General features: G+C 34.2%; 1 protein-coding gene across 1 annotated transcript; it reads right to left on the minus strand.

Annotated features, from left to right (window-relative positions):
* Nucleotides 1–562: 562 nt before the first annotated feature.
* Nucleotides 563–2,110, minus strand: LOC122044176 (probable protein S-acyltransferase 22). Its single transcript, XM_042604707.1, has 6 exons — nt 2,075–2,110; nt 1,891–1,959; nt 1,742–1,813; nt 1,392–1,520; nt 1,215–1,295; nt 563–877 (listed from the first exon to the last, which is right to left on the minus strand). Exons 1-6 carry the CDS (start codon nt 2,108–2,110, stop codon nt 563–565), a joined length of 702 nt encoding a protein of 233 aa, XP_042460641.1.
* Nucleotides 2,111–26,665: the final 24,555 nt, after the last annotated feature.

Consider the following 26,665-nt stretch of genomic DNA (forward strand, 5'->3'; position numbering starts at 1 on the left):
AAAGTTCAACTTGACATGACACATTCACAGTCCCAAAATCGAGGACGACATTCTATTCCCTTCCAACACCCATGCGTCATGGAAATATATATATTAACAAACTGTAGACATTATCCTACTATCAAATTCTCATAAGTTGGCAATGGAAATGTGAATGCAGTTCAATTTATGAATAGCTAATGATCAACTAAGTTGATTTTGGTTAGCTTTCCAGCGAGAGCTTGAATAAGAAATCGCATGCAGTTTACAAGATTCTTAGTTCACGAAATTCCATAAAAACGGGTTAATTATAACAACATTAACTACCCATATTAAAAGATATATTGCATCTTTCAAAATAGGTTCACAAGAAACAAATCATCTAAAGAGGTCAATGCATGAAAACAAAATTCAAACAGCACACACCTAAGTTCGCTAACCATTGAACCAAGTGTACAATAAGCAAGTGGATTACATTTGTTATTTCAATTTTTATTCAAAAATACGATAATGATGAATAAGGAGAAATGAATGAAGTGCTGATAAAGATTTACAACTAGGCTTTTTTACCAAAAAAAAACTTTTAATTAAATGGATTTGCCTCGTACAGTAAAAAAAATCTTATTAAAAGGTTTTTCAAAAATAATCTTAACCATGGTAAATTACATTCACAATAACTTTCTAAATAATGAAAGTATGATACCTGATCCTCAAGGAATAATCTTGGCGGAGTACACCATGCACCCCGATGGAATTGATTGAAAGAACTGGTGCTGCTTAGTCCAGTAAAAGAGCTCACTTGGGACATTTGCGGACTTTGCTGCCCACCAACAGCAAGTTGCTCCTGCTCCTGATCTTGCTCCCTCAAAGCAATAATGTAATCATAGGTGCTGATTCCCTGTAAGCGCATCCATGTAGAGTAGCATGAGCTAGTTAAAGTGTCAATTTTCTCCAGAATTGATGAATAAACAACACCATATCGTTCAAATTCTACTATTTGTTTTCCACTATGGAAAATCTATCAGTTAAATAACAAGCTGTAATAGTTCAGTTGGATAATAAGTTTCAGTAATGCTCAGTGTATGGATGAATGCAAAGAATTTGAAAATATAAAAGATATATTCCTTGAAATAGAGATATTTGACCGGATACATAGGTTTGTTTTATATAAATGTAGGAGCTGTGTAACTGGTAGTGTTTGCTGTGTCACAAGTAGAAATATGAAAGTAGTGTACCTTTTTTATTAAAAGAATATGGAAGAAGAAAAGTTGTGCAACTGGAAGAGTAGCAACCATGGCTAATAAAGTGCACACAGCCTGCATTATAGAGACATTATCAAATTAGTATCAGAACCTTGAAAAATCCTCATTATGATGTGTGATTTTCATTCATTTTCTCTTCTGAGTACTCACCACCACAATGATAAAGGGTGCCAAGGAAAAGCTACTACCCAGCTTTGAAACAATTTCAGCAGAAAATCTCCTTCTCTCAACAAAACACAGTATCAGCACAAGCATCCCAACAGCCCACTGCAGAATAAGCTGGCCCAAGGTGCACAAAGCATGGAGACCAATCAATAGTCAATCAGAATGAAAAGGACCTGACATAAAATGCATTCTATGTATCAGGTCCTTCACGTACTAAGAAAATAGTATCTTCTAAGTTGATGCACACAGATGATAAATCTACACTAAGAAAATAGTGTCAATCACTATGATTAATGAATACAACTATTGGAATGGTAGGAAATATTTGTGCTTACCAAGAGAAGAGCAAACACCATGAGGATGAAGAACCTTTTGTAATTTTTTCTTCCTATGCAGTTATTGATCCACTACTAGGAAAGATGAATACTGCATATTACTACAAGATAACAAAACATATAAGGTTGTGAATGGAGAAAACCCTCACCCTGCAATGATGATCAAAGCCATCAACGCATTTGTCACAGACTCTACAATGCTTACTATATTTTAGAACCTGCAATACAAACAGATAGAAATCATTAGAGAAAAACCAAGTTAATATAAAGCACATAAGAACTTTATTTTCTTGAAAAGATTGTGTGGCTCATCGTAAATGAGATCTCTATCACCTTTCTCCCTAATAACCAATATTCTGAATTATCCATCTTTTATGGTTATGCATTTGTCCAAAGGCCATCTGATCAAGCAATCAAAAAAAGTAAATTACTCATCTTACTGTCCTATTCTTTTTAAGACATCCTACCACACCACATGAGAAGCACCCACATTGTTTTGGTTAGCCTAGAAATTTGCAACTTATCACCTCGAATCCCAACGGTGGCATCACTCTGAATTATTGCACAACTTCTCCATCCATAGCAATCCAAACACCAGAACACGAAATGGCGAAGAAATATTACCTTAGTTAAGATGGAAGATTAAAAGTATTGATCAGGAAGAGACCAACAACTTTAGAAGCCTCGAAGTTTTAAATTTTGTCCATGCTGGTTGGCACAGGGAAAAAAAATTCATTCCATCTGCCAACTGGCACACGAAAAAGAACAAAACTACTGGTATGCTCCTATGAACTGCACCACCGCTTGCCGCCTTTAACACCTCATGTGTTCCTCTTTGTCGGTTGAAACCTACTATGTCACCTCATTGCCAATTGAAACCCACTGCATCCCCTCACGAGCAGTCTTCTGAACAGCCACCCACCGGATGAGGCCAATAGCTTTGAATGCCTTAAACACATGGTTTTAGATCTTGTTTGTGTCACTTAACATGGCCAATATATATGCTTGGAGAAGATGACTTGTTTCAGAAGCTTTTTAGATCAAAGATACGAAGTGCATTGTTATAAAACTAGATGCACGAACACTTGCTTATACGGTTCTTGAAATAAAATACATTCGTAACCGTCACTAGCCCAAGCTCAATAAGGAAAATTCACGGTAAATGTGCATAGTATACCTCAGATACTGCAGATGATAGGGAAGGCCAGAAGACAATTTGACGCAAATATTGAGATTGCCCAAGCCAATCCATGGTACTAATCCTGACAGCTCCTCCAAATCGCACTGACTTGATTGTGTCCACCCATCCTTGTTCATCAGCTTGGAACCTTTGAAATGAAAGCTGCATTGGGTACATGCAAAAAACAACAAAAAGGGAGGATAAATGATAGCCACCAACCTAATTGTTCACAAATATCTGTATAAGTTATTAAGGGTGTTCATAGAAGTTGATCCTTTAGCCGTGTCTGTTAGATGGTCAAATCTAGGCGCCAACTCAAAAATTTTGGCGTCCAAGTGTTAGTGTTCAACTACTTCTGATTTTCTTCATCTTTGAATTGTTAAATACATAGGGTATTTATAGGGAATACTCAAGATGTATCTAAATAAATACATTAACCAATATTAAATGATATACATTCATCATCCGAAGAGTCATTCATGAATCCTCCAATATTCATGCTCCAGATGACCATACATTAGATTATAAGTCCAATTAATTTGATTGCAAGGTTGTAAACAGTCCTTGAGGGCTATTGATAGTGATTCCAGTACGTACTGGAAAATAATGGAACAAACCTATGAAACAGCTATCAAGGGATTCACTTCAACTTTCCTAACGAAGAAGAAGCTGTATGGATCAAAGAAAACAATTTGCACCATCAAACTGAAACTTATAATAAGCCTTAATAAATTAATGAAAAAAGAATTGTTTAGAAGTTCACTGAGAAACATATGAAAATACAACAAATGCAACTGCAAAAAAAAATAAAAAACTAGTATCCAATTAACTTTTTTTTATACTTTCAGATCAAAAGGTCAAATTTATATACTTTGGTTCATGTTCAAGCAAGAGGATAACAATCTCATCGACAGTTAGTATTTCCTTTTAATATAGAACACTAAAAAGAAGGAATATCAATGATGAAACAAACCTGAAAATGCGAGCTACTGAGGCAGCAAGCAATCTGCTTGAACAAGGTAATCATGCAGCGTTGGAACTCTGTCGTGAGCATCAAAGACCAAATATTACCAAATATTAAGATCACTGACAAACCAAATAATACCTTATTTTTAACAGCTATCTAGAGGATCTGGCTTTTTGACTTGAAGCTGGTTCAAAGAAGACAAATCAAATATACAAATACTAAGATGAAAGCATAATGAAGTAGTTAACTTTTTCTACTTTACTTGATTATAAGATCTACAGCTTCTTGCTCAGTATTTTGCTGCACGAGTAATTATTAGAAAAACAAACCCAATAGTGGAACAAAAGCTAGATAAAGAAACTAGATATTTACACTGACAGAACTTTACAGAATAACATATAATACAGTGCTTTGTACTTGCATATTAATCCAGAAAACATCCTTTCACCTAAGTGACAATTTTTCCAAAACATCATCATTCACAAAACATCATCATTCACTAAAAATTTTCACAAGTTTTTAAACTTCAGTGACAACTTTTCTTTGGGGTCAACTGCTTAAGGTCAAAAAAATTGGCATTAACTATGATTCCACCAAAAAAAACCACCATTCCATGAACTTAAATCTAAATAGAATTATGGCAACTATCATTCCATACCTATTCATAAATATGATCTTGTATGCACTCCGCCAACTCGGACCGAACCTCATCAATTTGTTCACGAGAGTACCCTATTTTTGTGAACTGTGAGCATACACAATTTATGTTAATGGAAAAAATAATCAACACTGATCACTTTGTAATTTTAAATAGTTTATGTCAAATAATTTGAGATAAGCTAAATAATGTTACTATTGATTGCAGCGAATCTCTCTCAATAGTCTCAACTTCTTCAATAATTTCTCTCATAAATCGCATCACAAAAAAACCACATTGTTTCACATCCGGTTGTTGAGGAGCCTATATATAGTAATTAGAGTCAAATTGTTAATGAAAATTATACACATTACAATATATGTTAAACAAAAGTACACATACCTTAACTACTTCCCACTTAACATTTTTCCTACCTTTCCTTCCCTTGGTTGAATTAAACAATTTTAAGGCCCTTCATACGTTAAGAATATTTGTTAAATAAGATTTTTATTATAATAAATATTTACTAAAAGAAATCTGAACTCACATTTCCATTACGTATTTTGAATCATCATCGCGAATGCGGCAACTTAGGGAATCCAGCAGGTAAATAGCATCCTTGTAAGGTTCAATAACACTAAGATTCCAATGGAAACTAGGCAAATACATAGGATTAGATCATAAAATTGAATAAATTATCGAAAGGAAGCAATTGAAAGTGATGTTTTACTTCTTGCTTACCCGACATTACATGGCACTAACACTAGTTGATCTGTTGATGCACTTGTCAGCTTATCTGCTAAAAGAGTTGCCCTTTGATTCAGGGTTTCAAGCTTAACTGATTTGTCTTGTGCCGTTTTTGCCAGATATGGGAGTTTGTGAGGATTCATAAATCTGAATTTCTTTGTCTTGGTATCTTTCACCATCTTTTTATATAGACACCTATCATTGCAAAGAAAAAAATATTTAGATACTAAATAATAAAATTTAGATACAAAACACTCATAATAAGTTGGAAAAAATAATGATCACTCATAACACTAAGTTATGGTTGATGATAGTAACATCCATACATGAGAACTTACTACGAATAGACTAGCATATTAAACATACCAGAAATGTATACATGCAAATTCTTTTATTTCTTGAGGACAAGCACATTTAAGATACTTAAAAATATACAAGAAAAAAGATATGAGCAAAGTACTTCCTGTCTAGAAGAACAAATGGCATAAGGCAAACATTAAGGGCCGGTTGAAAATGAATGAGCTATATTTATGTAAAGTGTACCACATCAATTGATATTAGTAAACCTCTCAATAGAAATGATGAACTATTAACTTAATGAGAATAACATGGTATGAGAAAATTACTAGAAGTTGAATTTTCAAGAGTAAACTTGTTCACGAACAATATTAGTAAACTTCTTGCAGTTCAAATCGGGATTTTCTGTCTTGCTAGATATTAGAATTTCCCAAAAACATAAAGCAATGCAGTAATTTCCCAGATAAGTAAAGCAATGCAGTTGAATCGAGAAAATAATATTTAGATACTAAATAATAAAATTTAGATACAAAACAATCATGTGGATTAAAAAATAATGATCACTCATAATAAGTTGGTGAAATTGTAACAATAAACCATAATAAGTTGCTAAAATTGGGAAGCAAACATGTGATAAAAAAGTTGCTGAAATTGCTTAAATAAACTTACTTACCATATGTAGGCAACGATCAAATTTCCTGAAATTGACTCCAAATGATACAAAGAATTGATGTCCTCAAGGTCAAGAAAAAGTTCACAATCTTCATCAAACACTTCATTATCTAAGCACATTGATATACATTTTCCTCCATCTAGAGCATGCTTACAGTAACAATATAACATATGTAATGCTCTTGGGACACTTGTTGACAAAGTAGGTTTTGATTTTTTTCGTTCAAACTTCTTCCTTCTAGGCTTCTAATAATTTCAAATATAAACAAGTTCGATAGCTAGGTTGAATAATAATAAAGTGGCAATATAATTAGAAATATAATAATAAAGTGACAATATAATTAGAAATATAATATCTCATATACCTCATCTTGCTTCACAATCTGCTGTTCAGGCCAAGCCACAATAGTTCCTATGGCATCACCAATTACTTCACATTCACTTGGAATTGGATATGGCAAAGGAGCGGATTTGTCCACTGCTTGATCAATGGAGACTCGAATGCAATTCTTGGGAAATGGAATACCATGAAGCATTTTTTCCATACCATTGAAACAAACAATTGTACCATATGCAACAATATTTGAGCAAGATTCCAATGTCAATGCAACCGATTGACCCTAAAATATTAAAAAAAACATGTTGATTATATTTAGTTTATAATGCTATAATAATAATGAATATCACTATAACTTGTATTTTACCTAAAACTTCGTCTTTACCTACAATCTGTACGTCATCTTCTTCAATATTCTTCTGATGAAACTTCACCGAGCAACTGCCTTTGTCATCAATTGAATTGTCCCATGCACCCCTTTTATGCATTAATGCTTCAAGTTTTTGGATGCGTACATCTTGTTCTAAAATTTGCATCTTCGCCTCCTTCAGCTCCCTTTTATGCTCAGCGATTATATCTAGGGTAACATCATATTTCTTCCTTGTTCTACCAACATTGAAATAGATTGTTGGGTTGATATGACCTCCGATACCCCGGACACGCCCAGAATATTCCTGAGTTTCAAGTGCCTTGGTAAGAATATCCTCTTTTGCTCCTTCGCATTGCAGCTTACCCTCCCTCTTTTGCTGTATATATTCATCCTGTAATGCAACATTAAAAAGAATTATCAGTACTTTACCAAGGATAATTACCAAGGATATGCAATATTGGTTTAAAAAATACTGATGTCCAGGTCGGTTCTTCCCGTGATAGCTCAAGTCAAGTGCTTAGTAAGTCATATTGAACAAATATGAAGTTGACTTTGAAATATTTTTTCCTTTTTTGGCATTCAATCATATATTTACTTCTGCACAGTTCTAAAAAAGGCACATATTTGATTGAGCAATTGACTACAAGTTTAATAAAATGACAAAATTTTAATAAATTTTCACTACACAAACCCATAAAGAGAGGACCACCACATAATTGAAGCTAATTGTCTGGAGTTGCAGGAAAGAATAATCAAAAGTAAAGTTGTTCCCAACCTCTCAAGTTCCGATTCATGAATCTTATGCTTTAATTCAAACTAAAACAGCACAAAGAGAATGCTCAAGGAGACAAGGAGCTTTATTTGTCACCAATTAAGTGGGAAAACATAATAGAAGCTTCAGAGCAGTGGTCTGGGGAACAACTTTACTGGCCCTTGGGTTACTGAAGCTTACAAATTGCTTACTGCCAAGAACGTTTCAAACCTGGTTGATTTATCTGCATCTGTTCTATAGAAACTCTAGCTATCACCTCTAAGTTCTCAATGCATTCACCATTAATTGATTGTAGCAAAAGGAAACCACTGCATGTAATAGACTTTTCGACTTGATCTCTTCTCCAAGTAAGAACATTTCAAACCTAGATACCTAGTAAATCCACATATGTTCTATATAAACCCGTCACCTCTAAGCTCTCAATGCATTCATTCACCATTTACTTCCTCAATACATGCTCTAGTACTGAGAATTCAAGCTATGCAAGGAATGGCTGTTAAACTCCTCATTGCACTGCTTGCCTTGGCTTCCTCACGCAAAGGGTATGCATGCATGCAACTTTACTCTCGAAAACTAGAAGATATATTGAAGTCATTATCAGAAGAACATGAAAATTTACTTACAATCTTGTGTACTGTGTTCACCAAATCTTCACCTTCAAACTCTCCTCCTTTGTTGGCGCGTCCTTTCTTCCACATAATAGCTCTATTGATGTCATTATCATCACATAATTCAGTCCCCTACAACAAAGAAAAATCAAATAACAAATGTGAAATAATTTAATGTGAATCAATTAGAGGGTTCTTAGAGGAAATATATTTTAAAAATACTTACCATTTCTTCAGCAAAGCGTGCATACCCTTTGCGTGAGAGTCGATGAGGATATCTATTTTTTTTCCTTCGCTCTTTTTGTTGATCACTGAGTTTCTAGTTATTTCAAACAGGCGACATATCAAATTTGAATAATACATAATGAATTATGATCGAATAGTTTCAAAAGAAAAAATTTAGAATCTTACAATGAAATCTTCAGAAATGCGACTAATGACAAACGCACGCCAATCTTCTCTTGGAATTGCAAAGCCAACAGTGGGCTCATTCAACTCCTCAGGTTTGTCACGCCTGCTTAAAATAAATTTTTGGGTGAGATGGGTCTTGTATTGCCTCCACTTACTGTTTGCAGACCTCAAACATCCCTTTTTCCACTTTGAGTCAACATTATAAATCAACTGTACATCAAATAAGTGGAAAACATTAATAAGATTAATTAAGACAAACATAAAATATATCTATCATTAGTAGTGAAATATTATAATTGTTAAAACATGCTAACTTGCTTACATTGACTGATTCCCATATTAATTCTTTGACAGCAATTGGGACTTGCTTCCATGTCTTGTATTTAATATTAACCTTTTGCCGAGCCAAGACACCAATGTAACTTTGCATGGCTACAGCAGCTGGTCCTATCGGTTGTCCAAAATTATTGAATGACACCTCATTTCTAATACCTTGCATTCTTTGCTTTGTAATCTTATCCAACTGTGTGCGACCTCTAGAAGTTCTTGAGGAGATAGTGTCTTTGGAATCCAACACTTTATCACCCTCGCAACTCTCTTCACGGGCAGCTGTAATGACTTCTTTACCCTTGTCCAACTTTGCAAGTTGCCCTATTCTCTTACTCTTTCTAGTAGAATCCATTGATCTGTAACAACTTAGACTGATCAACATAAGTTTAGTTAGAAACATGCATAAACTCACAGCAAGATGATATATTTACACCAACAAATTCACAACAGTATGAAAAAAAATAAAAGATAAAAGCAGAAACTTGCAGCAACATCACAACATATCTGATTCGAATTAAAGTGAGGAATATAACATATTAATATTGTCCACAAATTCATCCTCATAGGTAAATTGTTTACACACTTATATTCAAAAGCAAAAATTCAGCAATTAAATATTGTCAATCCAACTTCCATCACAGTCTTCACGAATACATGGTGGTTCATTATCATCTTCTCCGTCAATATCCATTGATGGTAACCCCCTACTAAAACATTGATAGTGGATAGCAGTGTCCTCTAACTCTTCGCCCTTTAGGTATTCAAAGTAGTCTCTGTTTGGTGTTGCAAGTACAACACTCCATAAAGGATCTTCGTGATCTTCAATGTAAAATACTTGCTTTGCTTGGCTTGCCAGGATAAAAGCGTCAGATTTGAATCCAAGTCTATTGAGGTTTACCAATGTGAAACCAAGATCATCTACTTTAATGCCGTTATTATGCTCCACCCAATTACATTTAAACATTGGAAGTTGAAATTTATGGTAATCAACTACCCATATTTCTTCTATAACTCCATAAAAAACCATATCTGACACAATAGGATTTTTATCCTTTGCACTTGCAACTTGCATTGTCTTTGCAACTAAGCTGACTCCGGAGTTTTGAACAACTCGTATAGCATCACGCTCTTTTGTAGCATAAGTAACCCCATCAATCAAATAGCTAGAGTATTTTAGTACTTGCTTGTTAGGCCCACGAGCTATCCACATCAATCTTTCTGAAACTTGATGAGTGGAATGGTCAACTACATCAACAACCTAAATTTTTTATGCAATAAATTTTTAATTATGCATAAATATGAAAATGAATGTATGCCAATATGTAATACTAAAGAAACTTACACGATCACGCAACCAAGTAATAAACGTTCGATTATGCTCATCTTGTAACCACTTCTTGGACTTAGCCTTACGAGGAAATCTTGCATTCAAATACGTCATGTGTTCCCTAATCAAATTATTTGGTATAAATAAACCAACAGAATGTAAGCAAACCACATTAAAATATTAATAAGTTAGATACATTACTCGATATAGAGATCAATCTCAAGATCATTTGCCAATACATAACGATGTGCTTGCGTCAACTCATCGTGAGTAGTGGAGTAGACTACTGCACCTGATAAAGGCTTAGTAAGTTCTATTTGTCGATGACTTGATGGGATCCCAATTGTGTGCACACTAGACAGATAGTCTGAGCAAAATTCAAACCTCTTCAGAATATAAGATTCAACTATACACCCTTCAGGTCGATTGTGATTTCGACATAACCTTTCAAAATCTTCATGTATCTTTCAAATGGATACATATACCTATACCAAACCGGTCCACACAGTTTCACCTCCCGCACAAGATGAACACTTAAATGAATCATTATATCAAAAAATGAAGGAGGGAAATACTTTTCAAGTAAACACAATATTGTCACAATCTCTCTTTGCATATCATCCATCCTTGAAACATCTATCACTTTATTACATAACACATTGAAGAAGAAACACAAGCGAGTGATAGTGTCTCTAACATGTTTGGGCAAAACACCACGTATCGCCACAGGAAGTAATTGTTGCATTAAAGCGTGGTAGTCGTGTGACTTAAGGCCAATAAGTTTTAAGTCCTTCAACGACACGAGGTTTTTAACATTAGATGAGTAACATGATGGAAGTTGTATTCCAAACAAAGAATTCAAAATTTTCCTTTTCTCATCCTTACTAAGTGTATAACAGGCTGTTGGCAAAAATGTTTTCTTCTCCCCCATCCTTGGTGCCAAATCTGTCCTGACATTCATTTCCAAAAGGTCTAATCTCGCTGCTACTCCATCCTTTGTTTTTCCTGGAATATCAAGTAACGTTCCGATAAGACTTTCACAAATATTCTTTTCAATGTGCATCACATCAAGAACATGTCGAATGTATAGATGTTTCCAATACTGAAGTTCAAAGAAAATTGATTTTTTTTTCCAGCATGATTTTACATCATCATTCGACTGAGACTTTCTACTCATTTTTCCCCAATGACAATTAATTCTTTCAACTCTTTCAAAAACTTCATCGCCACTTAATGGTTTTGGAGCAGGGTTAAATTCTTGGTTCCCATTAAATGTCTTTCGTTGCCTTCGATAAGGATGAGTTGCAGGTAGAAACCTTCTATGACCTGTATAAGACATTTTCCTACTATGCTTCAACCTTGTTGAATAGGTATCTTCACCACAAATAGGACATGCATGATATCCTTTCACAATGCATCCTGACATGTTCCCATATGCAGGAAAATCATTGATCGTCCATAATAAGATAACCCTAAGCATAAAAGTTTCTTGGCGATATGCATCATATGCTTCGACACCTATATCCCATAAGCATTTTAAGTCATCAATTAGAGGTGCTAAGTAAACATCAATATCATTTCCCGGCTGTTTGGGACCAGAAATTAACAATGTGAGCATCATAAATTTTCTCTTCATACACAACCATGGAGGAAGATTATAAGTAATCATTAAAACTGGCCAACAACTATATGCAGAACTCATTAAACCATGAGGATTCATCCCATCAGCTGATATAGCTAATCTGAGATTTCTTGCCTCAATACCAAAATCTGGCCATTTGCGATCAACTATTTTCCAAGAAGGTGTATCAGCTGGATGGCGTAAATATCCATCACAAAGTCTTTTTTCGGCATGCCAAGTCAACTCCTTAGATATCTCTTTATTCCGAAACATTCTTTGAAATCTTGGAATAGGGGGGAAGTACTACAAAACCTTGGCAGGAATTCCTTCATTTATCATATTTTTTTTCCCAACTTCCACCTTGACATCCCGCAAGTAGGGCAATTAGTTAAATCCTCATACTCCTTCCGGTATAAGATACAATCATTAGGATAAGCGTGAATTTTTACATAATCCATCCCTAATGCAGATAAGCTTTTCTTTGCATCATACAGAGATAAAGGCAATTTATTGTCATCTGGAAGTATTTCTCCTAACAAACTGAGTAGGTCAGTGAAACTTTTATCACTCCAACTATATTTGGCCTTCAAGTTGAATAATTTCACAATTGCATATAACCTTGTAAATTTAGTGCATCCCGGATATAAAGGTGTCTCGGCATCTTCAAGAAGCTTATTGAATTGGGTTGGATTCTCAAAGATAACTATCATATGCATCATGAACCATATTTATTGGTTCCTCACGAACATATTCATTTGGCCCTACTTGGTCACTTTCATTTTGTGAAATCCCTATCGTAGATCTTTCGCCGTGCCATATCCATGTATGATATGTCATATCTATACCGTTACAATACAGATGTGCCCTGATAGTTTGTATATTTTTCTTCTTTAGATTGCCACATTTTGCACATGGGCAAGATATTCCCATATTCGGATCATTAGTGTTTTCCATTGCAAATTGCAAGAAAGACTCAACTCCATTCTCATATTCACGTGATAGTCTATCCTTTGACATCCAATCTTTGTCCATTCTTTATAACTAATCAATCAACAATGAGCTAATACCTAAAAATATTAACACAAACAATAGTGTGAAACTATAACAAAATATTTAAACAATTAATCAAAATTGTATTTCTACCTGAAAATTTTTGACCATACAGGTTTCTCATCAAAATGCAATCCCAATAGCAAATTTCTCACTTGGGGAGATAACCTAGTTATCTATATTATCCATATGTACATGTTTGTTAGAGTCTACGTATAGGTAGTTAGGTACTTTTGCCTTGGTATAAATTGTAGAGTCATATAATATTGGAGCATTCACCAAAACATATTCTCTATTGAAACATGTTAACCTTTAGTTGAAAAATGAAACCATTCTAGGAAAATGCTTGAATTATAACTTATAATAAGCAACTTTGTTTCTTTAGCACTTGAGAATCTGCAACTTCCTCAAAGGGACATCAACATAAGCAACTCAATGCAATAGTGCATGATGTATTAAATCATACTTAAGCCATTAAGCTCTTAGAAGGCAAGTGACATAAATATAACAATAGTAGTTGATATAAATTCAACAAACTGAGTAGGCACAAGTCACTGTCCAGAATTAAGATGAGATAATGCAGAACACAAGTTTTAGATACAATAAAAATGAGAGATATTCTCTGCGCATTAAGGGTACACAATAAAAATAATAGTAGAATAACACTAGAGATTGATTAATTTCAAGCTGCACATTATACCTGACGACAAAGAAAGGCTGGAATGTGAATAATATCTACAACTTGGCCAACAGCTTCACACTGAATTTGAGAAAAAAGGATAGCATGTTATATGCTTCATGCTATTTTTAAGGATTAATACCTACTGCCAAAGTCTATAGCTAAACGTTTAAAAATTCCAGATTAAATCATGAGAAAATACAATCAGGGGAGGGGGAAAATTGATGCAGTATGAATCCGGCAAAATGGCTAGTTCGGAAAATAATCAAAAATAAACAAAATCTTATTCTAGAGGGATGGAAGAAATTTTACCTTTCTTTCTTCCGTTCCTCCTACTCTCGAATCTGCTCTGCGAGGAAGGAACTAAGATCGAAGGGTTCAGAGGAGTTGAGGAGCCGTGAGAAGATTAGGAAGGGTAAGCTGACTTTGATTGAGGAGATGGGGAAATGCGAGATTAGGGATCTCGACTTGGAGGAGTTGGGCCGGCGTGAGGAGTTTTGCGTGAGGAGTTTGGGTCGAGATTAGGGTTCAGAGGAGATCACGCGGCAAGGAGAGGAGAAGGCGCTCGTGGAGAGGAGAAGGCGCTCGTGGAGAGGAGTGGAGAGGAGAAGGCGCTCGTGGAGAGGAGAAGGCACTCGTGGAGAGGAGAAGGAGAGGAGAAGGCACTCGTGGAGAGGAGTGGAGAGGAGAACTCGTGGAGAGGAGTGGTGAGGAGAAGGCGCACGCGCGTTGAGGGTTTAGAGTTTAGCAAAGCTAGGGCTGCGAATTTATTTTAAGTGAGTTTAGGGGAAACATACACAACACTTTAAAAAACGTTTTTTAAAAAAATGTTGTCTTTGACCATAAACAACAACACTAAAGACAACACTTCATTAAAAACCGTTGTCTTTAGTAAAAAGTAAATACCATAGACAACGCTTTTCACTAAAAGCGTTGTAAAACAAAGAACGACAACGTTTTTATTAAAAAGCGTTGTCTATTGGGTGTTGTTGAATGCAAAAATTCTTGTAGTGGGTGTTTTGGGTTGAACTCGGGTTCGGGTCGAGTTCGGGTTGGGTTAAAAAAAAACACTCAACCTGACCCGACCCACCCGAGTTGACACCCCTACGTCTTCTGCTCAATGCCGAAGCATGTTCGCTTCTTCTGCCAAAGCCACTCCCATAGCACGTCGATGTCGTTTCTGCCACCCCATATAGTGGCGAGGTTGCTGACTACTATTGATCCCCCTCTAGCACTTTTCGATCCTATAGATAGGTCTGATTAAACCCATTCAAGTAAAGTGAATTTCTGAGACGGTAAGGAGTCCAACAGTGCCCTCCATTTCTTTTTTTTTTTAACTTTTCTAGAGGTATTAAAATATTATTGAAAGAATTAGTTAAATACTAAACTCTGTGAGCCTGATATAAACCATATCATGCTCACGCTATATATGCATTCAAAAGAGAGAGGAAAAGAAGAGAGAAAGACTAGAGGGATACAACAGAAAAAGTAAAAAAATTAAATTCACTCTTTGATAAAGTATAATGCATTTCTTATCCATGGGCAAATCTATATGTGCTCTTTGATAAATTGTTGCCTTTATTAAAGACTGCGTAGAGGTGAGTAAAAGTTCGATTAAACGGAATTAACCGACTAAATTGATCGAAGTTAAAAGTTCGGTTCAGTTAATTTGGAAGTTTGATTTTTTTTTTTGAAAATAAGTTTAATTTCAATTTTGAAAATCAAAGTTCAATTCAACCGATTAAAATAATATATTATCAGTGCACCAAAACAAAATAGAACTTAAATCCTAAACCAAATCAATAAACCCTAGATCTATTCACTCCTCACTGCTAACGCCGCAACTCCCATCCTGCTGCGATCTCGCTACGACTCCCATCTCCATCGTCCTCAGCTAGCCCTCCCCTCCTCCTGTCACACAACCACTCTACAAATTTGTCAGTCATCCCCTTCTCCCATCGCTCTCACTGTTGGTGAGGCCTTTCGTCCTCACGCCCCGACCAATGCTGCAGCTCAGAGACTCAGGCGACGTTCAATCCTCCTTGTTGGTCTCTCCATCCTCACCTCCTTGGCCATCTTTCAATTTTAGGTCACATCCATTTGTATTTGAACATCAAGTTGCTTATGAATGATGTGCTTAGTTCAGTAGCCTCAGGTTGCCTTCATGATTTTTACTATGATTGCTCTACTAGGTTATTGCTATGTTTTTGTTATTATTGATCTATTTTTACCGTTGTTGTCATACTAGGTTATTGGACTTATTGCTCTATTTTTACAGTTATTGCTCTAATAGGTTATTACTCTGTGGCTACTATTATTGCTTTGTTTTCCTATGCTTTCCCTAATAGGTTATTGGCATTCATGGCTTTTACTTGTTTTATCCATGTTTCCTTAATTTTGAGTGGTTTATATATATAGTCATCCATAGTAGATGTCCATGCATGGAGATTTATCAAATATGGAGGTCGATAATAGTTGTTGAGTACTAGAATTTGATATCAATCCTTCAGTGGGAACAAAAAAAGCTATAGATTCTAAAGGAAAGATAATCAAGAGAAAAACAATAAAACCAAGAAGTGAATTATGGGATCATTTCACAAAGTTTACTAATGATGAATCAGATAATAAAGCCAAATGAAAATATTGTGATAAAGAATTTTTTATGATCCATACAAAAATGGAATAATGAGCTTGAGATCTCATATTACCTCATGTAAAAAACACCCTCATGTTGTTCAAACAACTCAAGCATAGCTAAGTTTACAACCAGGTTCAAGAGAGGGTGAGGTGTGTTTGACTTCTTGGAAATTTGATCAAGATGCATCTAGAAAAGCATTAGCTAGAATGATTACAATGGATGAACTCCCTTTTAAATTTTTAGAAAGAGAAGGATTTAAAGCATTTATGGCCGGTATGTCTAATGTTTCGAATTCCTTCAAGATGGATGGTTGCACGTGATTGTGTTGAATTATATACAATTGAAAGGGAAAAATTGAAATGTTTGTTGCATGATTCAACACAAAGAGTTTCTTTGGCTATTGATACATGGGCATCGATTCAAAAAACCAATTATATGTGTTTAACATCTCATTTTATCGATATAAATTAAAATTTATAGAAAAGGTTTATCAATTTTTGTCTAATTATAAGTCATAAAGGTGAGACAGTTGGTTTATCCATTGAAAATTGCTTGAGGGATTAGGGAATCAACCGAATTTTTACTATTACAGTTGATAATGCAAATTCAAATGATGTTGCTATCAATAGTTTTAGAAAAAAAAATGATTAATTGGGATTTCACTATTTTAAAGGGAGAATATATATGTTCATATGAGATGTGTAGCTCATACACAGGCCGGAGGTGGGAGAATCTGTTTCAAGGAAACTGCGACTCGCATGCCTCGATCAGTTCGCCTGGTCGGTCTCTTTGTCAGACCGACAGACTTCTCTGCCCGCTTGGGATCTTCGCCTGGCCTATCAGCTTGCTCGGTCGACCAGTCTCTTTAACAGCCCAACCTATCTGCTTCACTCGGCCTGTCTGCTCGACCCGGCCGACCTCTCTGACAGCCCAACCTGTCTGCTTCTACCAACCTGTCTGTCGATCGGTCTGTCTGCTCGACCCGACCGACCTCTTTGACAGCCCGACCTGTCTGTCGCTCGGTCTGTCTGCTTGACCCGACCGACCTCTCTTGCTCGACCTGTCTGCCTCGTCTGACCGGCCACTCTTGCTCATCTTGTCTGCCTCATCCGACTGGCCTCTCTTGCTCGGCCTGTCCGCCTCGTCCGACCGGCCTCTCTGCCTCGTCCGACCGGCCTCTCCTGTTAGGCCTGCCTGCCTTGTACGACCGACCTCTTTGCTTGGACACTTTGCTTACTCAATCACTCTGAGGTTGACACTTGGATAAAAACCAGCCCCCTGTTGGCAGCCTGAGATCATCTGATCAAGTCAGCTCAACTGCAAGTTGAATTTAAATTTTGTGTAATTTTTAAATTCAACTAAGTCTCCTAAAAATCTCCGGCAACAAATTGTTTGTATTCCAACACCTCTATAGTAAGCAAGTTCAAAGAATGTGCAGAGATTGAAAAAATTGAAAGCAAGGAATCATTATGTTTAGATGTACCGACTAGATGGAACTCAACTTTGATATTGAATATTACTAAAAAATTTGAAAGAACTTTTGATAGATTTGATGAACAAGATCCATTTTTTAAATTAGATTTTCAATATAAAGATTGGCATGCTGTTTTGAATGAAAATGGAGAGATGCTACTTGGATCAAATGGTAAACCTAAAAGAGAATTGAAGACTTTTGATGGGAAGCTAATAAGTGCAGATTGGAATAATGTTAGACTTTTTGCATCTCTTCTGCAAGTTGTTTATGATCTAATATTAAAAGTTTTAGGATCTTTGTATGTCGCATCTAATACTTTTGCACACGATATTAGTTATATTCATACCATCTTGAAGGAGTGGCAAGAAAATAATGATCTTGATGTGTATTCGATGGGAATTAAAATGAAAAATAAATTTGACAAGTATTGTGGAGATCCTGAGAAGATGAATAAGTTGCTTTATATTGCAGTGGTGCTTTATTCAAGGCATAAATTGGATTTTGTAGAATTTTTGTTGATTGAATTATATGGAGATGAGAATGGTGCAAAAGTAGGAAAGATAATAAAGGATACTTTGTTTGTTTTGTACAAGAATTATAAGAAAAAAATGGAGCCTCAATGTAATACCTCAAGAGTTTCATCTATTTCAGAATCTGACAATAACAATGCTCTAGAAAGTATGAGTTAAATAGATTTGAAAAGACAATCAATCATTGACAAGTATAAGAAACAAAAGACACAAGTTTTTCGTGATGACAATATGTCAGAATTAGACAAGTATTTTAATGAAATAGTTAAAGAATATTGTAATACTTTTGACATTTTGGAATGATGGAAACAAAGTTATCATAGCTATTCTAATATCAACAATTACTTTAGAATCCACTTTCAGTACTAGTGGTACTTAATTATTTTAGGAGTTCATTGATTACATCGTGCAAAAATCAAGATTTATCATGTCATGCAAGAATCAAGATTGCAATGTGATGTTTAATCTTCACAATGAATTATTTACGTGGAAGATGCAAGAATCAAGATTGCAATGTGATCTTTAATCTTCACAATGAATTATTTACGTGGAAGTTGAATTATATGTATCATCTCTTTAATTTTAATTGACATTTGGCAAAACTTGTAATCTCCTAATTTTGAATTTTGACCATGTAGTGACATTTGTAACTTTGGAACTTGGAACTTGTAGATCATTCGGGGTTTATTGTAAGAATGTTATTAATTTTATAATATGCAAAAATATAAATAGTTTTTAGGTATTTTCTTCAGTTAATTCTATAAATGCACAGAGAAATTAATTCTACGAATATAGGAGAGTTATTTTGATTTTTTTATAATTTATTGAACCGTGTGGAGCTACATTTATTATTCTAAATATAAAATGATTAAAATTGAAAACTTATCTAATATATAAACTCTTTAAACAATTGTTCTCAGTTCTCACATGTATTTATAAAGTGAGGATAAAGATTGTAATATTACTCAAAAAAGAAAAAAAAAATTAAAGCAAAACCCAAGTTTATTGCTCATCGGTTAGATCAGAACTTTGGTATAAAAAATTTGATTATTTCGATCAAACAGAATTAATTAATCAATATTTTATCAATTTAATTAATTTGATTATTAAAAGGTCAGTTATTTTTAGATTAATTGGTTTGATCTATTGATCTATTTCGTCGATTCGATCAATTCAGTTTAAATCGATTGCTTTACCAAAGACTGCGTACGCCATTCTTTAATGTTTGCCGAACATTTTTCAGCAAGATCACACGGTGGCAAGACTCTCATTGCATGCTGTTGTTTCATGCGTGGCTACATGCGTTTAGTAGTTGACTAGCAGGCATCGTAGCACGTGGTTCAAACTCTCGGCGGCGTGAGTGTCGCGGCTGGTCAATTCCTGCTGTCTCGTGGCACCCGTGGCCAATGCCGTTCTTTAATTACGGTAAAGTAACTAAGCAGCTCAAGCACTTAATTCGGGTACAATGATGTTCACCCGATGGCTGCATTGGCATAGCACGCCCAACGTGAAACACAACGTCAGACTAAGGATGACAACTTTTGATTAAATCAAAATAACCCATAAATCGAATTAATTTAAAATTTTAATTCAGTTTATATATATATATATATATATATATATATATATATAATTTTGATTTAATTGTGTTCACACGCACAGTAATACACATGGTTAAATCTATTAGTATTATATTGGAAAGATATTATATTTTTTTTTAGTTGACATGAGGTATTCGATTAATTTTAAAAGTTATTTATTAATTATAGAATAAATAAAAAGTGCTAATGATGACTCATCTAAATTACCATCATTTTTTAAATCCATTTTTCATAGAGGAGAAATTTCTTATAATATGTTGCATCTAACATTTAAATCTACCCCTTAAGTTTTTTCATTGGAAGCATTGCATCATTACCCTCGAGCGTTAAAGGCATCAGGCTGACATAGGTATCGGGACATTTTAAAATTTTCAAACTTTATTAGAGAGGTAAATTAAAAAAAAAAAACTCACAGAAGGTAAAGCACACATATATTTTATTAATAAAATATTTTTAAAATAAAACATATTTAATATTAAATAACATATAATACTGGGCATAATATATTCAAATAATATAATAAAAATATTCTTAAAAACCACTTAAATATTACATATTTTATAAAAAAAAATCTCTACAAATACGTTATATCTGAAAATCAAATCATAAATACTTTAGAGATAACTAAATACCTTTACCATTGTATTATAGTCCTGGGAGAATCAATTTTAATCTGAAGAAACTTCTTTCTATGAATATAATGGTAACTGTAACTAATATAGTTAATAAAATTATATTGACAACATAAACATTTGAATAATAATCATTTACTTTTTATAGATAAAACAACACAATCGTTTTTTACTTCTGCTAGTAAAGAAGATCATTAAGTCCAGATATAAATCATGGCCATTAATATTAGAATTCCTACTATGCCTTTAAAGTTTGTTCGAAAATTTTACATGATTTCAGTAAATAATTATCATCAATAGAATAACCTTTCCAAACTAAATAAAAAAATCATATTTCTAAAATTGTTCGAACCGAGTTTATTGTGAAGAAATTTGATCCATTAAAAAAAGAAAGTAATATTAACTTAGAGACTCTTTAGTTGATTGTGTTATCTCTTCACCATCACTTTCATCAAATGGTGTCTTTCTTCAAATAATATATTTTTCTTTGGAGATAGCTTCTACTCACGTGTGACTTATCATTTGTTTAACTTCCTTCGTTGCCTTATCAAACCCAAATTATCTAGTCTTCAAAAGTGAAAATATATTCATATTTTCATCTTGAATAAGTTTACTCATAGTTTTCACCATAAAAAAAACCATGCATAAAGTCAATCATGAAGTGAATTATAGTCATCCAACCATCATGTCAAGTCAACCAAAGTCTCATAATCAGTACAAAAGATCAAATATAAGTCTAATCAAAAGATGAAGGTGGGTGCCGGCCCATGTGATAGGACCTGTAAAAATCCATCACCTCCTGGGGCTACTCCTCTTGCCACCTGAATCCTACTATTTGGGAAAAGGCAGGGAAGGAAATAAAAAGATGAAGAAAAAAAAGGAGATTTGAAATTTTATTTGTTTGTGAGAAAGTGGCATACTGAAAAGAATGGTAAAAAAAAAAGGATAAATTTAAATTTTTTTTACCTATGTAATGAATGAATTTTTTAAGATAATTTTTTACATCTTAAATGTGTAAGGAAAGTTAAAGAAAACTTAAAAAAAATTATGTTTCAATTTTATCTCTATTTTATTATATTAATTCTAAAAATCATTACTTTATGTCTTCTTTATATCGCGATGAAAAACACTCGCATCGTTCGACTAGCACTGTCCAATGTTCACAATCTATCGACGTCGATGTCGACTTTAATGTCGATGCTGACTTCGACGTCAACACCGATGCCGACATCGATGCCAACACCGATATCAACTTTGATGCCGACACCGACTTTAACACTGATTTCGACGTCGACTTTCATAAATAAGCTATAATTGCTTCAATGTGTAAGTCTTAACCAATAAATACATACAAGTTGCACTGCATAAGTCTTTAACAAAAGTTAAGATAATTTTATAACTTTATATATTTAATCTTCATTCTCCTTCTCTCCCAAATAAGAATAATATAAATATTTTACTTCTCCTCTCTTCCCCCCTCCCCTTCCATTCTTTCTTTTCTATTAATAAATCTTCGCTCACCCCATCGACACATCATATTTTTCTCGAGTCTAGTTATTCTTTCTTCCCTAATGAGTGGACCTGGAAGTGTCAACTCTAGTACAGGGATGATCTGGCATATCATTATTGTCTGTCCCAGGACGTAGCGTAGACGGTGGGCGCATGACATCTCTAGCGTAATGGTCAAGAGTCGATTCTAATTAAGAACTGATGACTTAGGATTTATCCCACCATATGCCTATGATCTGTGTATCTGCATGTATATCCTTTCATATCCGTAAGACTGGTATTAGAGGGCGCTAAGATAACATATCTATTTTTTTTTATTTTTCCAAATCATAAATCAATCTCCCTTTTCCATCTGGGCTAAAGACAACTGCATAAATCCTATTTTAACGAAGGATTCAGATTATGTTATGTTGCTTGATTTACATTTATGCCTATGGCGAAAAAAAAAAGAAAAAATAAAGAAAGGGTAATGACATGACACTAGGGCAAATGGACCTTCCTATCAGTACTAATGTTAGAGTAGTAAATGATGGAGTGGAAAATATGGATAATTACATTTATGACCAATCTATGACGAAAAGATAAAATATAAATGAGTGGAAGGTTTTGATGGCGTTAAGCTCTCTAGTGTTCACAGGTAGGGTGAAAGCTATGATGACTTTATATAAAATATAGTCATGATCCCTAAGATTAACAACACTAAAATTTGTTGATTGGGTGGGTGCACCAAAAATGGGTATCAAAAAATGGGTCAGGTAGTGGCTCAGTGTAGTAAGTTGTAAAAGGTGGAATCGTCATTTTAGCGATCCTCTGATCCGATTCCATAAATATTCAGAGGGGATAAATTATAGTTAAACTGAACAGGAGGAGTGACTGGGGGTCGAGTGGAATTTAAAGTGCAACAGACCGAGATTTTACGTCTATGTACAACTGACGATCTTCGACTCCCGAACCTCCGTTGCAAACGTCATGTACCCTTTCTGCCCAGCTTAGTGTAGTAAGTGAAGCAGTGAAAGCTGTTAATTGAGATGTCGGTGCAATTATATTTAATTAGGATGTGACGTTTCAATATCTGACAAGTATTTAAACTTAGAGAAAATGTGGATCTTACTTGTCTTGTGTGAGAAGTTGTTGGAAAAGTCATTACCGGTCTAGAGACCAAATACAAGATAAGAGGAGACATCAAGGGATAGATTCTTGTCTAGGAGAAGTTTTTACAAATCGGAAGATTGAATGTAAGGTATGGAAATTTAAGGAGGCCAAAGGGCTAGATTATTGGTAGAAGGAAAGCCTGAGAGGATTATGAGATCAGATATAAGGATAGATAAAAATTTAAAGATGAGAAAACTCTAAGCATAAAAGTCTAGAGAACAAGAGGTTCATCTAGCATGAGATATTCATGGGATGAGAATAGTGAAGTTAGGCATATTCCAACCATTAGGATGATTGAAACTATATATCAATTAATTGATAGAGTTTAATAATCAATTAATACATTGCAAATGAGAAGGAGTTTGTGATTGAGGGGTTGGGCGTGCAAACCCTAAAATAGGATTATCAATCAATTGTTGGGTTCCATTAATCGACTGATTGACTAAACCCAAAATGAGAAAAGAGTTTAGCAGAATAATCGATTGTGTCATAACAATCGATTGTTGAGCTAAACCCCAAATTAGGATTTTGCATAGTAACCCTAGCAATCAATTGCTAGGTAAAAGAAATCGACTAGTAAACAATGGCGAGCGAACATAACACTCACAATGCAACTGGTTAGTTTGATTGGTGGCTAGTAGTTGATTGCTAGGTGTTTTTCTTGAAGTATAAAGATCAAATCTTCGATACCTTGATTTATTTTTGTTAAAGAGTAGAAAATGAAAAGAAACACAAAATAAATTATATAAAAAATGATCATGGAGGTGAGTTTGAAAATGATAGATTTTCTAAATTTTATTCAGAAAAGGTTATAAATATGAATTTTCAACTAATCTTAAGGCACCACAACAAAATGAAGTTGTAGAAAGAAAGAATAAGGTGTTGAAAGAGGCGGTTAGAAGTATGTTAAATGAATATTGACTTCCTAGTCACCTTTGGGCAAAGGCAATGAACACGATATGTTACTTATAAAATTGAACCTTAATTTATAGATTCTTAGGTAAAATTCCTCATGAACGCTAGTTTGGTAAATATGCAACAATTAAGCATCTTAGGGTGTTTGGTTGTAAGGTTTATATTATAAACACTAAGGATCAATTAAAAAAAATTTGCAAGCAAGACTTATATGGGTATTCCTGTTGAATACTCCGGTCATAGCAAGACCTATATAGTTTATAGCAAAAGAACATGCTTAGTTGAAGAATCCTTAAATGTAGTTTTTAAAGAAAACCTACCATAAAACTTGACACAAAGAACATATTATGACATATTGTTTGAACTTAAAAAATTCAATTTGGAAGAGGGTAATGATCAAGGGGGAGTTAAGGAAGAATCAGATAAAGAACAAGGTGAAATAGAACAGTCATCACTTAAGGATGTAGTTGTCACAACTCAAGTACCAAGATCCACTAGAACAAGTTCAAATCACCCTTTGGAGCAAGTTGTGGGAAACATTGTTCAAGGGGTGAGGACTCAATCATATTTTAGAAATGAAAGAAGTCAAGTAGCCTCGATCTCCCAAGTTGAGCCAAAAGCTATTGATGATGTCTTACTTGATTTAGACTAGATTTTAGCAATGCAAGATGAATTAGCTTAGTTTGAGAAAAGTCAAGTTTGAGATTTAATCCCTACACCTGAAGCAAATTTAATTATTGATTCAAATTGAGTCTTTAGGAATAAACTTGATGATAAGGACGTGGTTATAAGAAATAAAGCAAAATTAGTTGTTAGATATTTTAACCAAGTAGAAGGATTGAATTATAATGAAACATACACACTTGTAGCTCTATTGGAATCTATTAGAATAATATTAACATTTGTTATTCACAAGATTGTATCAAATAAATATGAAGTCAACATTTTTAAATAGTTCATAAGGAAAAAGTTTATGTTGAATAACTATCGGAGTTTGAAATTTTAAAATTTCCAAACCACAAGTTTTAATTGAAAAACGACGTGTACAGACTTAAATAAGCACCTTATTTTTGGTATGAATAGTTGTCAATATTCTTAATGTCTAAAGGATTTCATAAAGGTCAAATTGATCCTACACTATTTTTGAAAAATAGTAGAGAATATATTTTATGGTCCAAGTATATGTGGATGACATTATTTGTGATAATGATTATCTAAATAAGTTTATAAATCACATGAAAAGTGAATTTGAAATGAGTTTGGTTGATGAATTGATAATTTCCTAAGCTTGCAAATTAGGCAAACTAAAGAAGGAATATACATTCATCAATAAAAATATACAAAAGAAATCCTAAATAAATTTGGAATGGGCAATGTTAAAGAGATACTACTCCAATGGCAATTACTCAAAGTTAGATAATGATCCTAAAGGAAATGAGGTAGATTTCAAATTATATCATAGTGTTATAGGAAGTCTCCTATTTCTTACAACTAATAGACCCGATATATTATTCGCTGTGGGTATGTGTGCGAGATATCAATCTTATGCCAAAGAGTTATATTTAAGCACATTAAAATAAATACTATGATATTTAAAGGGAACCCAATATGTAGGATTATAGTACCCTAGGACCGAAACCTTTGACCTAGTGGGATACTTCAATTTGATTATGATGGATACAAATTTGATCGAAAGAGTACCAATGAAAGATGTCAATTTCATAGTTCATCCTTAATTGGTCAAGTCGTAAATAACATTGTGTAGCACTCTCAACAACTGTAGCTGAATATATTGCTATGGGTGATTGTGTATTGCAATTGTTATGGATAACTTATACCTTAGAGGACTATGGTCTCATCTATAAAAATGTACAAGTCTTGTGTAATAATATGAACACCATAAACTTGACCAAAAATTCAATTCATCATTTTGGACGAAGCACATAAAGGTTAAATATTATTTCATTAGAGATCATGTAACTAGAGGAGACATTGCACTCAATTATCACTACAAGAAAGTTAATCTATTGTGACATTATCTTAATGACATTTATTTATAAGTATCATAACAAATACTTTATAATGACATTTATCAAAGACCAAAAAAAGAAAACATATTAAACCCTTTCTTATGACAGTTTTAATAAATGTCAATGTCTATTCGTTTGATGTTCGATTCTCTACCCACCAAGTCTTCCTGCCCCTCCGTCCAACAGACCGATTACGACTTCCTTACCTAACCACAATTAAGACTTTCTACCTGGTGTCTGATTCTTTTGATCCAGACATGGGAGTTCCCACTTCCTTTATTTGAGGTCAATATTCTACTCACATAGCTCGATTTGACTATAGCTCTTGTGCACAGTCGACGGTTAGACCTTCTGATAGTCCGGACTCTGATACTAATTGACAAGACCAAAAGGAATTCATATATCTCCATAATGGTATAATATTATCCACTTTAAGCT

This window comes from Zingiber officinale, chromosome 2A (genome assembly GCF_018446385.1).
Source record: "Zingiber officinale cultivar Zhangliang chromosome 2A, Zo_v1.1, whole genome shotgun sequence".
In the NCBI taxonomy this organism is placed as follows: Eukaryota; Viridiplantae; Streptophyta; class Magnoliopsida; order Zingiberales; family Zingiberaceae; genus Zingiber; species Zingiber officinale.

Excerpts from the sequence above, each read along its gene's own strand:
- LOC122044176 (XM_042604707.1), bottom strand. The coding sequence starts at position 2,110 with ATGGATAATTCAGAATATTGGTTATTAGGGAGAAAG. Across the intron at positions 1,960-2,074 it reads ATTGGTTATTAGGGAGAAAG|GTTCTAAAATATAGTAAGCA; the intron begins GTGATAGAGATC and ends TTTGTATTGCAG. Across the intron at positions 1,521-1,741 it reads TGGTGTTTGCTCTTCTCTTG|CTTATTCTGCAGTGGGCTGT; the intron begins GTAAGCACAAAT and ends ACCTTGGGCCAG.